Source organism: Mesoplodon bidens (genome assembly GCF_964165515.1).
Source record: "Mesoplodon bidens genome assembly, chromosome: 1".
Taxonomy (NCBI): Eukaryota; Metazoa; Chordata; class Mammalia; order Artiodactyla; family Ziphiidae; genus Mesoplodon; species Mesoplodon bidens.
Genome location: NC_138176.1, coordinates 139,957,414 through 139,973,374, shown reverse-complemented (window position 1 = coordinate 139,973,374; position 15,961 = coordinate 139,957,414). Strand labels below are relative to the sequence as shown.

At 40.5% G+C, this 15,961-nt stretch overlaps 1 protein-coding gene across 6 annotated transcripts in view; it reads left to right on the top strand.

The window, feature by feature from the left end:
• Positions 1-15,961, top strand: part of DCUN1D4 (defective in cullin neddylation 1 domain containing 4) — a gene marked incomplete at its 5' end in the record, with an annotated part of 69,857 nt that overhangs the window by 16,117 nt on the left and 37,779 nt on the right. For 3 of the 6 annotated variants that reach the window (XM_081229734.1, XM_081229731.1, XM_081229736.1), the window contains 4 exons: positions 3,318-3,388; positions 3,564-3,603; positions 12,122-12,236; positions 15,114-15,205. In XM_081229734.1, the coding sequence (XP_081085860.1) occupies positions 3,318-3,388; positions 3,564-3,603; positions 12,122-12,236; positions 15,114-15,205 (318 nt within the window). Of the gene's footprint in view, positions 1-2,565; positions 2,622-3,317; positions 3,389-3,563; positions 3,604-12,121; positions 12,237-15,113; positions 15,206-15,961 lie in introns of all 6 variants that reach the window. The other 3 variants (XM_081229733.1, XM_081229732.1, XM_081229735.1) reach the window with 2 other exon arrangements.

Below are 15,961 nucleotides of genomic sequence, written 5' to 3'. Positions count from 1 at the left end.
TACTTTGGAATTAAAATATGAGCAGAAGGGCTTCCCTGGTGGCGCAGTGGTTGAGTCCGCCTGCCGATGCAGGGGACACGGGTTCGTGCCCCGGTCCAGGAAGATCCCACATGCCATGGAGCAGCTGGGCCCGTGAGCCATGGCCACTGAGCCTGCACATCCGGAGCCTGTGCTCCACAACGGGAGAGGCCACAACAGTGAGAGGCCTGCGTCAGCACAAAAAAAAAAAAAAAAAAAAAAATGAGCAGAAGGAGATTTTATGAATGAGTTAGTACTTTCCTAAATATGTTCTCTATAAAGCATTTGATCTTTATCCTTAACATCTATTCCTTAAGGATGTGAAATCTATTTTAGATTTCAAGGTCTGTTACTTGCCCTGAGCACTGAACAGATGAACCGTAAATTCAATATGTGTTAACCTTTGTGGATTTATCTTTTAATGCCATTTTGGTCTTTTTTTCCTGAATTTGTGTCTACTCCCCAGCTTCTTACCTTGGTGAAACTAAAGAAGAACTATTCTGTTCATGCTGCTGTTCCTTTTCTTTTTCCCTTTCTTTTTGGTGAAGCGATGATAAGGTGGTTATGGTAGTAGACGCTGGATATGGAAATAGAGAATTGCTGACATATACTATGTGACTTGTGAAATGAACCTTGTTGCTTGTGTTGTCTGTAAAGTGAAGCTTCATGTATAGAACCCGATCTTAAATGCTTTTGTATATTTTTTCCACCATCATTGTGAACGTCAGTTGGTGATATGAATATAGATAGAAATGCCATCATACACAGTAGAGATGAATCAGGCCACATGCCTCAGTCACAGAGGGAGCTCCAACTTTGAGATCTTTGATGTGCGGCTTGAGTTGGACCTACAGAAAGTAGAAACCATTGTAGATAGCTGTGTGGTGTGGAAAATGGTATAATCGAATAGAGTGATAATTGATGTCTTTTATTCGGCACTCACTGTGATCCAGGCATTACATTGGCTGTCTGCCACATCCAGGCATTGTAATCTCACTTCACAACTGAGGACATTGAAATTTAGGTTAAATAACTGGTAGGCCTGAGATTCTAATTGACTGTTAGACTCCAGAGTCAGGTTGTAAAGCTCAGTGAGTGGTATTTTGGCGGAAACCGTGTGTGTGTGTGTGTGTGTGTGTGTGTGTGTGTGTGTGTGTGTGTGTGTGTGTGTGTGTGTGTGTGTGTGTGTGTGTGTGTGTGTGTGTGTGTGTGTGTGTGTGTGTGTGTGTGTGTGTGTGTGTGTGTAAGGATTTACCAGTTTAGATTCTCCTGTGTGAATCTTGACAGTTGAATTAACATCAGGGTGGTATGGCATGAGTTCTGGAGACCTCATTGCTTCAATGATCTTTGGCATACCCCTTCTGTGTGGCCTCAGTGAGAGAGAATCTAGACCCTTAAGTTTTCTGGTTTTTTTGGGGGGGGCCCAGGAGTTTAATTAATATTTCAAGATGTTAATGTAGTATATCATTTGTCTTCCAAATTTTAAATTGAGAGAGTACAAAAAGGGGGGTTATGGCTTGGTTGTAGGTGCCAGGGGAGGGGGGCAGTGTAAGATTAAGCTCCCAAAGCCTTTGCAGGTCAGGAGGAGGCTGTTGCTTCTAGTTTTAGAGCCCCCTACCCAGCTTTATGAAACAGAAGCATAAGTAAATAAATACACACACATATACACACTCGGATACCCCAAATGGTTTTTAATCCTTTTCTGTGCAGTCGCACTAATTAAGATGGAAAATCAAGGTCTGTGCACATTATGTCATTTACCTTAAATATGGCTAAACCATTCAGATGCCAAATAATTAATAATGCAAAATAGTTAACACATGTCTATATTTGAAGCCCTGCTCTGGTTGCCTCTCAGCCAAGAACTCTGATTCTTTGGACCATTCTCGGTGGCTGTGCCTGCGGCGTGCATGTGCCAGAGCTGTGCATGTGCGCATGTACACGTGCAGCCCGCTGCTCCCAGCAGCGGCATGTGCATGTCAGGGTCTCCGCTGCCTGCTGGCCCCTCTGCCCTCCAGGCCAGCCTAGACCTGGATTCCTGGCACAATTTAGAAAAGAAGGTGAAGCTTTCTAAATGCTGGCAAGTCCGCTTGCTTTCCAGATTCGGAGCAGCAGCCCAGAGAGTCCAGCCCCAGCAGAGACAATTCGTGTTGTAGTGTCCGTGCTTTGCATCTGATATGTGTCCCACATAAAATTCCAGTGAAGGGAGATTATTTTCTTTTTTATCCGAATGGCATAACTTGGAAAGTTACAGTATCTTTTCAAGGTTATTTTCAGACTAACCTTTACTAGTCTTTATGATAGTAAAGAAAAGGAACTACTGTAAATCTTGATATTTTATGAAAATGCTTCTATTGCTTGTTCAAATATGAAATTATTCATAGACTTTTAACCCATATTCGCATAGCCTAATATGTAGGCAAGCATACTTTATAAAAGACATTTGAAATTGGAGATTCAAAAGCCTAACAGTTTAAAGTTTTATGTTGTGCAGGATTGTATGATGGAGCAACTTAATTCGCCTTGTGTGTATGATTCATTGTGCAGTTACTAGAGACGGCATGTGGAGACAGTCTTTGATTTGGCCATGTTTCTCTGCGAGTGTGAGTTCTGCCTCTGTGTTTCTGGTTCTGTGGCACATTTTACTGTTGCCATGCAGGTAACTATAGACTACATCCCAGAGCCCTGGCCTTTCAGACTGGGAGCTTGCAGGATAGTCCTTTGATCTGTCTGTGTTTGTTAAATTAGGAAGGGGAGGGGCTTAGATTCCATTTCTGCTCTATGTTATATAAGAGCCAACAAAATAAGTATATTGTAAGAAATGCTGAATGGTTGAGATGCTTTCCTATTATTTTCTTGCCAGGAGCTTGATATTGTGCTTGTAATTCTGGGGAAGAGAAAGAGAAAGTGAACAAGTTTCATTTGAGATCTGTCTTCTATTTTTGTGACTTGTTTAATTTGCTAGCATTATTGATATTTTTCTTTTAAGCTCAAGTTTATTGCTGATAGGCTATTGTAACTACTGAAGTATTTTTGTTTTACCTTATAGTTCACATGAAAATTTCATGAACTTTATTTTAACATGCGGTTGGGAATTTAATTTTATTGTCAGATTTTATTTCTAGCAGATAGGTTGGTAGTTGCATGTTGTATCTTATTTAATAAGTATCAAATTAATGGAGATAGAATTCAGTTGTATCAAACCATTTGTTTATCTTCACTTCTGAGCTTTCTTTTTTAGTAGTCTTTTTGCAATATGAGAAGTAAATAACACTGAATTTTCCCCTTTTCTTTTAAAGACTTTCAGCTGAACTCTCATCTCTCAACACTGGCAAATATTCATAAGATCTACCACACCCTTAATAAGCTAGTAAGTCAATCTTTTAAAGACAAAACTACCAGCTGTTTAAAGTAGTAGTTTTAAATGGATTTGATAAAATTTAGATTATGGATATTAAGATATCAGCTGTTTATGAAAATATTGAATTTTAAAGCTTGCTGTATGGTATGTGATTTCTTGGTAATGATGAACATATTTCTTGCAGAATCTAACAGAAGACGTTGGCCAAGACGATCACCAAACAGGTATCTATAAATGCTAACACTACTTAATTTTAAATAAACTTCCTAATATAAAGTTATAATGCATTCCATTAGCAAGTTGTTACTTGGTTGAGGGTTGTTTTTCAGGGTGTATGGAGGTAGCCATCTCACAGCTCCTTCCCTGGAGGAAATCTGTTCTAGGGCTCTGGTTTACAACAGAGTACTTCAGTTCCTTTAAAGGGGCTGGGGAGTCTCCCCAGTGGTTTCAAAATAATCATTTCTCTACTGAAGTGTTTTAGTTTATACTAAAAAGTTGCTACAGTTGTGCAATTTGGAAGGTATTCCATAAATATTGGTTGACTTGAGATGTAAAATGAGTTGATAGGTCGGTAGGGGCATGTGTGTGTATATGTTGTATAGGTCTTGAGGATTTATGAATGGGAAAACTGAAAGTTGATAATTGTAAACAATTCTCTAGCCCTGTGGTTCTCAAACTGTAGCTGGCATTATAATCATGGGGGGCAGGGGTAGTTCCAATGGATTGCTGGACTCCACCCCCAGAGTTTTTGATTCTGTAGGTTCGGGGTGGGGCCCTAGAGTTTTTGCATTTCTAACCAGCTCCCAGATGATGGTGATGCAGCTGGTCTGGAGACCACACCTTGAGAACCACTTCTCTAAACTGTAATGATCATAAAGTTCAGACACTTGCACTTGATCTGTAGTTATGAAAACTTCCAGCAAAAATGATTAAAATATATTTTAAAGTTTTTGAAAATTACTGCAGTAATACATGAATACATGGTTGTTAGAGAATTGTGAATAGCACAGAAGCAAATGAAGTAAAAAGCCACAGTCCTCCTTCACGTCTCCCAGTCCAGCCTTCCCCCAGTTTGCCACTTAATGTTTGTTCTTTCAGACATTTTTGTACCTGCATATATTTTTATAGTAGTGTTTTTTTAAATTTATCATTGATGAGCTCATACTATACATACTATATAGCATCGTTCTTTTTTCATTTAATTTTTTAACTTAATGGTGTATCTTAGAGGTTGTTGGGATTTAGAACTCTCCCCACCCTTCCCCTCCAGATTGGTTCAGGATCAATTGAAAATGAGGCACAAGATGGAGATTGAAGTAACTGTTGTATTGGAAAACACAGCTTAGAAGAGCAATAAAAATGCAGAGGCTTTTCAGTATTTCAACTTAATTAGATAGCCTTACACGCAATCACTGCCACAGCTAATTAAGCACAGCACACCTCCCGGCCCCTCTGTAACCCACCACTTATGGTGGAAGGATATCAGCTTCTGCTGGCAGGTTGATCTGAAAGGGAGTTCAGAAGGGGCTGGGCCCCTCTGCTCAGTTCCTCCCCGCCCCAATCACCAGTTAGATCAGACATTCCTTCTTCCAGAGGAATGAATGAGAGAAGGGGGAATGTATTCTAGAAGGCCAGGCCACGGAGGGTCCCTTCACCTGATCTTTCTGTTTTAGTAAATATAGGTCAACTCAAGGCAGTCAAAAACAGTTTGCTTAATAATTTTATTTATTGATTGATTATAGCTCCTTAATTTTAGAAGCAGTGTATGCACATGGTTTTAAAAGAAATGTCAGAAAGGTGTAAAGAAGCGAAGGTTGCTGGCCCATTTTATGAGCCCTAGCTCCTATCCCCACTAGTACTACACCCTTGACTCTCCAGAGATAACTCATATATTCTTGTATTTGTTTCCCAAATGATGATGATCTGTGTTTTTCCCCAAATGCAAGGAAATGTATGTGCCTCTTGTTTTTGTCACTCAGTATATCTTGGAGATCTTTTCATTGCAGCACATTTATAAAGCTTTATTTTTCAATGACTGCATGATTTTCTGTTTCATGGATATATCATAATATGTTTCTATTGATACACATTTAAGTGTGTTGAACTTTTAGCTAATTTTCAGGGCCAGTTTTAAAAGTTTAAAAAAAACCCCACATTTCTCTCTACTATTCTGGAACAATATATTGGTAGACATCAGAGATTTTTTAAACTTAAGAGTTAGTGTAGTTTTGATTTTTTAAAACTGAATTTTGTGTTTGTAAAGCCTTTAGGTTGTCTTTCCCTTGGCTAAGGTAATAAAACATCTAAGTGCTGAGTCTTGTACATTCTGTAGTTAACGTTGAACTTTGGATTTAAATGAGTATTGTTACTGTGGTAATTTCACATTTAAATATTTAACCTGAATGTGGCAATTTAATAACTATAAGCTATAATTAAGGAAAACGAAAGTGGAGAGTGTGTTTGGCCTCATGCCTCCTCTTTCACCCTTGGGGACAGTGGATGTGCCTGATATTTGGTATATGACTTGCTGGTGCAGTGCCTGGTACCTCGTATGTGCCAGTCAATGTCAATTAACAGTAGTAATTTCTCAGAGTGGTCCATTTCCCCATCTGGTTATAGCATCACTTGTGATTACCATACCTGACAGAGTATACTTTAAAAATTAAGTAACATAAAATCCATAGTGTTTGGAAATCTGAGAAAGTTAATCACTATAGTGCCTCTTTGTAGTGCCTCTTTGAATTTCTTGGCCCATCAGTAGTCTGAGCCATTTTATAACAACTGTATATGGAAGAGCTAAACTAAGTGCAAAAGAGGCCTGTATCTTCTTCCTGCTCTGTTTCCTTTAACACTTTTCTTTGGTGCTTTCAGTCTTCCACCAAAAAAAGAAGAAAGAAAAAAAAAAAAAGGAGAGAGTGTGTATGTTAAAATTGGAGAAGTAGCACAAAATACTAGGAGTGAATTTAAAAAGCCAGAGAGGACCAAAAAAAAAAAAATGATGAAGGAGGATGGTAGATGTCAAAAGTCAGTATTGTTTAGAGAGAAAGGAAAGGAAATTTTTTGGTCTTAAATAGTAGGATAAAAATTGCGCATTTGGACACTACTAGTTTTACTGAAGCAAGCAAGTAGTTCAATGCTCTGTTTAAGAAAATGAAATAAAATATTTAGGTACTGGTAAGATGTCTTAAAATGCATACTATTTACCAACTTAAATTACTATATTGTGACATTATTCAGTGAAAAGTGAGGCGAAATGGCTATATGAAAAGTATTGAAATGGCAGAATGAACATGTAAAATGTTATTAAGTGAGTCAAGGCTATATGATACAACAAACTCATTATAATGAAAATTATAGACAGTGAGATTTTTGTATTGGAACATGCATTTATACTAAGTTTGGAAAAGTCAGAAAAATTCTCTAATTGTATAAACCTCTTTGGGGATGACTAGAAACTGGGCACACAATTTAATATGTCTTACAAAAAATGAATCCTGAACAGGACCTTTTTTTACTTGAGGCCCACAGCAGGAAGATTAAATTAACAAAACAAAACAAAACAAAACAGTGGAGCAGTGACTTAGATGCCATTTATTAAGAATAACATGCTTAGTTAAATTATTATCAAAACAGCCAGCTGCATAGGCATTAAAAGGCCTTTGGTTTGATCCAGGTAAACTTAAATTGCTCTTTAAAATGGATTTTTCTGGGACCAAATATTGGAATAGATATGTTAAAAATGTTGGCGGTATTTCTAGTTGTTTAATGTAAGAAGAATAGCTATATTCATTGACTACCTGATTTATTTGAAAATATAGTCAGTTAATAGAATAATTTATTTGTTCTTCTTAAAAACTGAACCAAAAAGAAATGACCCTGAACTCAAATCATAACCTTTGGTTAAAAAATAGAAACAATTTTTATTGCCTTCCTAAGGATCATTTAAACACTTCAGCATCAAGAAAGAGCTTCTAACGATGGGAGAGGTGATTTCAGAGTCACTGTTACAATGTAGAAATATTATAGACTGAACACCAGAATGTCTATCACGATAATGTGAAGGAGCCTGAACCATAGTTTGGGGTTACTAGTTGAGATTATTCATCTCCTCCTCTTCCTACTTCTTTTTTTTTTTAATTAATTAATTAATTAATTAATTAATTAATTTTATTAGTTTCTGCTTTATAACAAGGTGAATCAGTCATACATATACATCTGTTCCCACATCCCTTCCTTCCTGCGTCTCCCTCCCTCCTAATTAAGGTAGATAAAGTGATATAAGTTCTAAAGCAGTGAAGTCTAAATTTAATGATACGAATAAATACAAATTTGTAAAACATTCATTTAGGTCTAAGTGTTTTTATTATAAAAAGACATCACAGAGTTATTTTAAGAAGCAGACATTCTAGAATATTTGTGTTTAAAAAAATCCAACCTGCCAGGAAACTTAGAATCAAGTGCTTGTCTTAACTGACAAATGGGAAAAAAAATCTGAAATGGTGGTGTATTATCTATTCATAGATGTTTCAAATTTCTGGAAACATACTGATCTCTAAGCATAACTTGATTTACGCTTGTTTTAGGAACACATTTATTCAACAAATATTTGCGAGTCTACTGTGGGACTCTCAGTACTGTATATACTGTATTACTGCTGTACTAAGATGATATATTAGCTGCTGTGTCTGCACAGGTGAACAAAGCAGAACCCTGCAAACCAAGGTGTACTTTTGTGCATGAACCTAAAAACCTGAGTTGTTGCTCTTGCTCAGGTAGAATCCCTGGAGCCATGTGGGGTTGGGGGAGCAGCTTCCGGGCCACCGAGCCGTGAGTTGTGTGCTCTTTGTGTATTTTTGTTGACTTGGTTCATGTTGGCAAATTATTTTAGGTAAACTTGTTTTCCTCAGCGTTAAAAAATTGCTTTTGAGATAGCCTGGAACTTTTCACTGTCATAATGGGTTCCAGGGTTCTACCTGTGGAGCTGTGCTGTGTCGTGCGAGTTGGACTCGTCCTTCCTGTGAGGTGGGGGGATGGCAAGAGGCTCAGTGAGCCAGTGGGTGCCTGGGCTGTAATGGGCACCGGGGATGAACAGACGCCGTTTCATTATGAAGGGTGGCCCCTAACAGTCACTCGCTTATGCCGATGATTAGAGCAGAGAGGTCTGAACGAACGCCATAGGAATAAGTGAAAGAACAAAATGCCAAATTTGGGATGCTTTGGCACTAAAATACGAGTAAGTTTTACACCAGGAAAAGCGATTTGTGGAACTTAAACAGTAAGAAAAAAAATAAAGTTGAAAAAGTTAGTTACTTTATGATGTTTGTATGTTTACCAGAAACATGATACTCTTGTCAAGTAGGAATCCGTGAAAGCAAGACATTATGCTAGTGTTTCTATGAAGAGGCAAATAGTAGAGGAGCCGGTGGATTGATCTTTATTGGTGAATATTGGTGAAGACATTATTTTATTTTATTTTATTTTTTTATTTTTATTTTTTCCCCCTTGTATACCCATGAACTCATCCAGCTTTAATATTTACCAACTGATGGCTGTCATGTTTTATCTATACCCCCACCTGTTTCACCCCATTCCATATTATCTTTTTTTTTTTTTTACATCTTTATTGGAGTATAACTGCCTTACAATGGTGTGTTAGTTTCTGCTTTATAACAAAGTGAATCAGCTATACATATACTTATATCCCCATATCTCCCCCCTCTTGCATCTCCCTCCCACCCTCCCTATCCCACCCCTCTAGGTGGTCACAAAGCACCGAGCTGATCTCCCTGTGCTATGCGGCTGCTTCCCACTAGCTATCTACTTTACGTTTGTAAATATATGTGTATATATGTCCATGTGTATATATGTCCATGCCACTCTCTCACTTTGAAGACATTATTTTAAATGGTGTTCATCTTCCCACGCGCTGAGGAGATGAGTGCATTTCCTCTGTGTTTTGCAAACGCTGGTAGGAGGGAGAGGTTCCTCCCGGAACAGATGCTCAGAACCCGACCGTGACCAGTACCAGGAGACAGTGTCTTTCCTTCAGACGTGCACGTCCAAGGCGGGAGAAGCAAGCCTCAAGGTTGAAGGCAGACTCGTTTCTGAGCAGCGTGGCAGGCTTTCCGGCAAGGCGAGACCCACTTTTTCATTCTGCAAGCCCCACCCCGAGGCATTAATGGACAAGAATAAATCTTGACCGTTGGCAGTCTGCAAAAGCTTGGGTCTCCGTGCACCTCTTCAGACCTTTCTGCACGCTTCAGTGTAAACAGGACTGCCGTTTCCCTGGGAGGACGAGCGGGGCATGTGTGGTGGGCAGCATGTTCTCTGGCTCTTTCTCTTCCTGATTTTGCTGCTGTTGTGGGGAGAGAGATACGGGCGTGCCTTGTGTCTCTGAAGAACCTCCTACTCCCTCCGTTGTTGGGCCCCGGGAAGGGTGGCTGAGGATCATCGTCTTTTCAGCCTGGTGGGCGCTGCCTCTGGCTGAAGGAGCAGGCAGGGTCCAGTACCCGGCGCTGCAGCCACGCCTCGTTCGCGCTGTCATCCTGGTTTGTGGCAGAAGAGGTGCTTTCGGCTGTTCTGTTCCTGAAGCGCATCGCCCGGGAACTTAGCGTGGTGGTGGAAGCCTGAGTATGTCCTGAGATTGAGGTTCCAGTCCCGACCATTGCACTTACCAGGTTGGGACTGTTAGCTACTGACAACTCTCTCCCTGCCTTCTGAACAGCTTTCTAGAGAGAACTGTCCACATTCACTGGGATCACACCCTCCTCTCACATCCTTCCCCAGCCTGTTGCAGCCCTGTCCCCAGCCTCTTCTGCATCTGACTGTTGCCACCGCCCTGTGCATTCCTCCTGCTTTAGCTTCCGGGAGTGCACACTCGCCCAGATTTTCTCCCCACCCAGGTCTTCACCCTCTTTTCCCAGCCCCCGAATATCCACACTCCATGGGCTCTGGCCTTAGTCCCCAGCTTCTCAGTCTCTGCTGCTGAGGCTGCGTGGAGGCGGCAGTGAGTGGTGGTGGGGAGCTTGGCCTCGCCGTTGAGCTGCTTGGGTTCCATCCTCGACTTCACCTACTGCCTTCCAGCTGCCGCTTCATCTCTCTGCCTGAGTTTCCTCATTCGTAAGAATGGGGTGATTGTGAGGATTGGGTCAACGCGGAGGTCCAGCCTGAGCACGCACCTCCCTGGTGGCACTCAGACCCCAACATCTGTCTACTCGCAACACTTGGCCACGTGAGCACGTGTTGAATGGATATTTTTCCCTCATAAAACTCCGGAGAGGTAGATCTCATAGCTCTCATTCTTCAGATGATGCACCAGAGACCCAGAATAGGTCACTGGCTGACTGAGCCACGTTGACTAGGTGAGGAGCTAGAGCTCATCCACTGAATGCAGAGCACTCAGACCCTATCACCCGGTGCTGCCCTGTCCCAGCGGCTCCCTCCCACCAAGGCACCAGCGGAAGGAGGAGGACGCGCAGTCCAGATTTCACCACTTAGCACTTCCGAGACCTTGGAAAGTCTCTTGAATGCCTAAGCCTTACTTTTTACCATCAGTCAGTAGAGATAATTAACTCTGCCCTGCAGGTCATTCAGCGTTATTGTGGGAACCAAATGACGTAATATCTCTGATAGTACTTGTGCCAAGATGGGTATTTTAATTATGTTATAATTGTCTTGTAATTTATAATGGTTTAAGACAGTCTAAAGTGAGACTGTCTGGGTTTGAATTCCAATTTTGCCCCTTACCTGACCCCTCTCTGCCTCCGTTTTCTTATCTGCATAAGCAGTAATGATTATTCTTTTTTTCTAAGCTTGTTGTGAGGTTAAGTGAGGCGTCATACGTGTAAACGTTAAGAGCAGGGCCTGGCTCACCATAAGGTTTCCATAGGTGTTCCATGTTGTTGTTACATTTTAATATCTTTTACCAAATGAAAGTTAATGCTTCCGAAAACCCTGACTGAAAGTGGCAGAAACAAATTAAAAATTTTTATGGAAGTTTTGCTCAAGATCATGTCAGGCTTTCGCCCCAAAAATCCAAATTTTGTTTTTTTTGAAATTTTTTTCTTTCTTTGTGGTACGCGGGCCTCTCACTGTTGTGGCCTCTCCCGTTGTGGAGCACAGGCTCCGGATGCGCAGGCTCAGTGGCCACGGCTCACGGGCCCAGCCGCTCTGCAGCATGTGGGATCTTCCTGGACCGGGGCATGAACCCATGTCCCCCGCATCGGCAGGCGGACTCTCAACCACTGTGCTACCAGGGAAGCCCTGTTTTTTTTTAAATCAGATATTCCTTGAAGCTTAAGAGTGTTGGGACTGATGTACTTGTATGTATTTTAGACCCAAGGTCACCAGTCGAGCTGGCCTTGCTTAATGAAGTACAGAAATGAGATAGCAGTGCAATTCCTTCTGAAGGAACATTGTCGTGTAAAGGAAGCTGGAAGCTTAGATGATTTATATTAGTATTTTTGGAGAGTAGACTGAAGTTATGATAACTTCATTTCTGGTGTGTGTTTTGGGGGGACTATTAACTTATTTGTGTCATTGCTAGGTTTATTTCTTGACTCTAACATTTTCTCAAAGAAGAACTGAAAACCAGTTTTTCACTTTTCATTTTTTCATGTTTACAGATAACGTCTAAACCCTTTGCAATGTAAGTTGTGAAAGCTCTTCTTTTAGCGCTGATGTTCTTTGGAAGGGTTTCAGTGTGGCATTCCTTACTTTTGTGCTCTTCACTCTGTTTTGTAGGAAGTCTGCGGTCTTGCAGTTCTTCGGACTGCTTTAGTAAAGTGATGCCGCCGAGGAAAAAGAGAAGACCTGCCTCTGGAGATGATTTATCTGCCAAGAAAAGTAGACACGATAGGTACGTCGCAGAGACAGTGGAACCACATTGATGGCATATATGTTGAAGAGGCACCTTTCTACCCAAGCCCAGTGTGGGTCTTCTAAGTGTACAAATGCCAACCGGAATATTGTTTTGGTTCTGCCAGGAAAACTTTCAAAGTGTAATTTTTTGTGATACTTACTTAATGTGTGGGCTCGTGAAACAAAAACAAGTTAGGTAACCTGAGTTCTTAGAAATTCAGATTTTATCTCAGTCCATTGATCCACCAGAACTGGTGTAGACTTTCCTTCTTTGCTTTTAAGAGCTTGCCCTCTGTGCCTGTTGAGGACCTCAGGATTGGTACTTATCTCTTCTTTAAGAGGGTCTCACTCACTACCTACAACTGCAGGAATCCTGTAGCTGCCTTTTCCAGGACCTGGGCTGCGTGGCTGGAGAGAGCTGCCTGCACCAAGTGCTCTAAGCCTGCCTGGAATATTAGCTGAGCTGACATTTCTTCTCAGAAGAGTGAGCATTTGTTAGAAACCATGAAAAACCAGACTGTTGAAACCACTTCTCTTTCAGACAAGTGAACTGTTAATTTTGGTAACTCTCAAGGTCCATTAGACTTGCTTATTTTAGGCATCTTTACTGTTTCACCCAGATTTTATTAGACGTTTTTTGGTTCTTTCTCTCTCTCTCTCTTTTCTTTTAAACAATGAACAAACATCATAGTTTTAATCTTTTCTGCCTTTTCCCATCTTCCTCCATTCTGGCTCTATAGGTCACTTCACTTCACTTATGTGGCCTGAATTGCCACATCGATAAATCAAGGGAATTAGATGAGATTTTTCTGCTTCTTTCTCTTTTTTTTAATAAATCAATTTATTTATTTATTTATTTTTGGCTGCATTTGGTCTTCGTTGCTGTGTGCGGGCTTTTCTCTAGTTGCAGAGAGCGGGGGCTGTTCTTCGTTGTGGCGCGTGGGCTTCTCATTGCGGTGGCTTCTCTTGTTGTGGAGCACAGGCTCTAGGCGGGCGGGCTTCAGTAGCTTTGGCACGCGGGCTCAGTAGTTGTGGCCCGTGGGCTGTAGATCGCAGGCTCAGAAGCTGTGGCGCACGGGCTTAGTTGCTCCGTGGCATGTGGGATCTTCCCGGACCAGGGCTCGAACCCATGGTGGATTCTTAACTACCGTGCCACCAGGGAAGCCCTGAAGCCAGTTTAAAAACTGGTAATTGAGTTGCAGAAGGGTGCGAGGTACTCTCATTGGTAGCATTTCATCGGTCACCTAGGGGATGGGGAGCTGCAGCGTTATCCGAGTTTCATTCTTGGTCTTTTTTGAAAAACAACTTTATTTACATACCACAATGTATACGATTTTAAGTGAACAGTTTAGTGATCTTTACGGAGTTGTTGGAGCTGTGCAGCCATGACTGCAAACCAATGTTAGAAGAGTCCCATCACTCCAGTTGGAGCCTTGACGCCCATTCACAGTCCATCCCTGTGCTTATTCCCAGCCCCAGGAAACCACAAATTCACCTTCTGTCCCTACGATTTGCCTTTTCTGAACAGTTCACGTCAATGGTCTTTTTGTGCCTCGCTTCTTTCACTTAGCATAATTTTTTTGAGGTTCATCCATGTAATAGCATGTATTGGTATCTTTTTTTTGTAATGTTATTCGATTGTCCTTTTTTATGTAGAGTATTTTTAAGTGATTCAATCATTACAGTGTCATATAGAGGTCTCCAGGATATTGACTAGTTACAGACTTTGAGCTGAGATAGGATGTCCAGGCCCAGGGTTGGAGCAAATCTGTTTGAACCCCTGGGCAGTATCCACCTTTGTTTCCAGGTGGGATGGCTACTTTTTATAGAAGAAATACAAAACTGGTGGTTTGCGGTTTCAGTATCTTAATACTTTATAACCATGTTTTGGGGGTTTTCTGGGTATTAAAACCCAGAATCTCTGATCAGCAGTGTATACAGATATTCTGGTGAAAGCCTTGATCATGAATAAATGCTCTTTTAAAAAGAATTATACATGATTTTATATTATATGCTATGTAAATAAGAACTGTATTCATAATGTTTATATAACTATTTAGACAGTTTATATATAAATACTCATAATTTTTCTATCAAAATCACTGCTTTAAAAGTACTGCTGCTTCTCCCCTCCCCAAGTAGGGCCTATCTTGGTTCTCAGCCCCGTGTCATCATGAAATAAAGAATCCCTGCCAAGGGTCACAGTGTTGGCAGGAGGAGGCTGCTGTGCTTGCTGACTCAGTTCTCCAGCTTATGTGTCTGCTTCCACAATGCTAGGGCATGATAGGAGAAGGGCAGAAGCCAAGGGTTCTCTGTACTTCGTTTTCCTGAGGTTTTTTTTCTGGAGGCTTGGACATAATTTGATGATTCTTTTTATTTGCTTGACAAGTTCCTTGGTGGTGTCTAATACTGCCAGGTTCTTCCTTAGACCATGTGCTGCCCAGCCTGACTCGTATGGCACGGGAGTCAGGAGAACTTGATGCAGAGACATGAGTGAGTCCTAGGGTCACCAGTTGAAGAAACACCATCCACATTTCTTGCTGTATCACTAGTGTTCTGTAGTTAGTTCTGGCTAGAGAGGTAGAAAGGAGACTATTAAATACTTGTTCTCTTCAGTTTTTACTGATTATTTGTTCATCAGAGAAAAACCTTTATTAAGTGCTTACCACTTAATTTTATACTGGGTGTGACTGTGTTTAAAACTATAGTTATAAAAGCTGAAGCTTCCAAATGCAAGAAGTGAAATATTTTAAATATACATGAAATAGTGACTGAATAGATGTTTGGTTGGGTAAAAGAATAAAAACTATTTGCTACTTAAAAAAACTCAGTATCTTTACTTTAAATAATTTAAAACCCCTTTCTTAATTTCTAGCATGTATAGAAAATATGATACAACTAGAATAAAGACTGAAGAAGAAGCCTTTTCAAGTAAGAGGTGCTTAGAATGGTTCTATGAATATGCAGGTAGGTAATCATTTATATCATCTAAGACTGAGCCTCATAAAAATAAGGAGTGCCTTAGAGGAGATGAAAGAATTAAAAAGGAGTACTTTTCGAATTTGGGGTGTGTGTGTGTGTGTGTGTGTGTGTGTCTGTCTGTCTGTCTCCCTCCCTGTTTTCGGGAGGGAACACAGTTGAAACAAATCACCAAATGTCCTATTTATAGCCAGCAGCTAAGCCAAAGAATTCAGAACACTAGAAGGGAACTGAAAAGATGAAATGTACTTGGGAGAAATACTTTGGATTGCTAGGAAACCTCTTGAGAATGCTGGTAATGGGTGACTATTTGGTTTATGCATCCAAGTTAAAATAAGCTTTGCTGCTTTGAACCTTTATGTAGCGCAATGGAATTTCTTATATTGTGCCTCTATTTTGAAAGATAATTTGGCAGACAGTGTTTGTTTTGTCATTTAAAATGTCTTAAATCCAATCCCATTTTTGCAACTTATTATAATTGGTTGGATAATGTAATACTGAAATAAAGGGTTTGTTTGTTTTTGTGGCTGTGTATGTGTAAAAAAGGGGGAAAGAAAAATTTTCAGACAAGTTTGAACTGAAGGCTCTTTTACCTTTCCTCTTCCCCACCATATTTCTGGCCCTATCATAACTTATCAACTTGACAGTTCCAGTGACCTTCAAACTAATTTTCTTGACATCAGCCTCTACTCCCAGTCAGGTTCTATGTGTTTCCTGTTGTATTATTTGAAAAAATAAATAAAT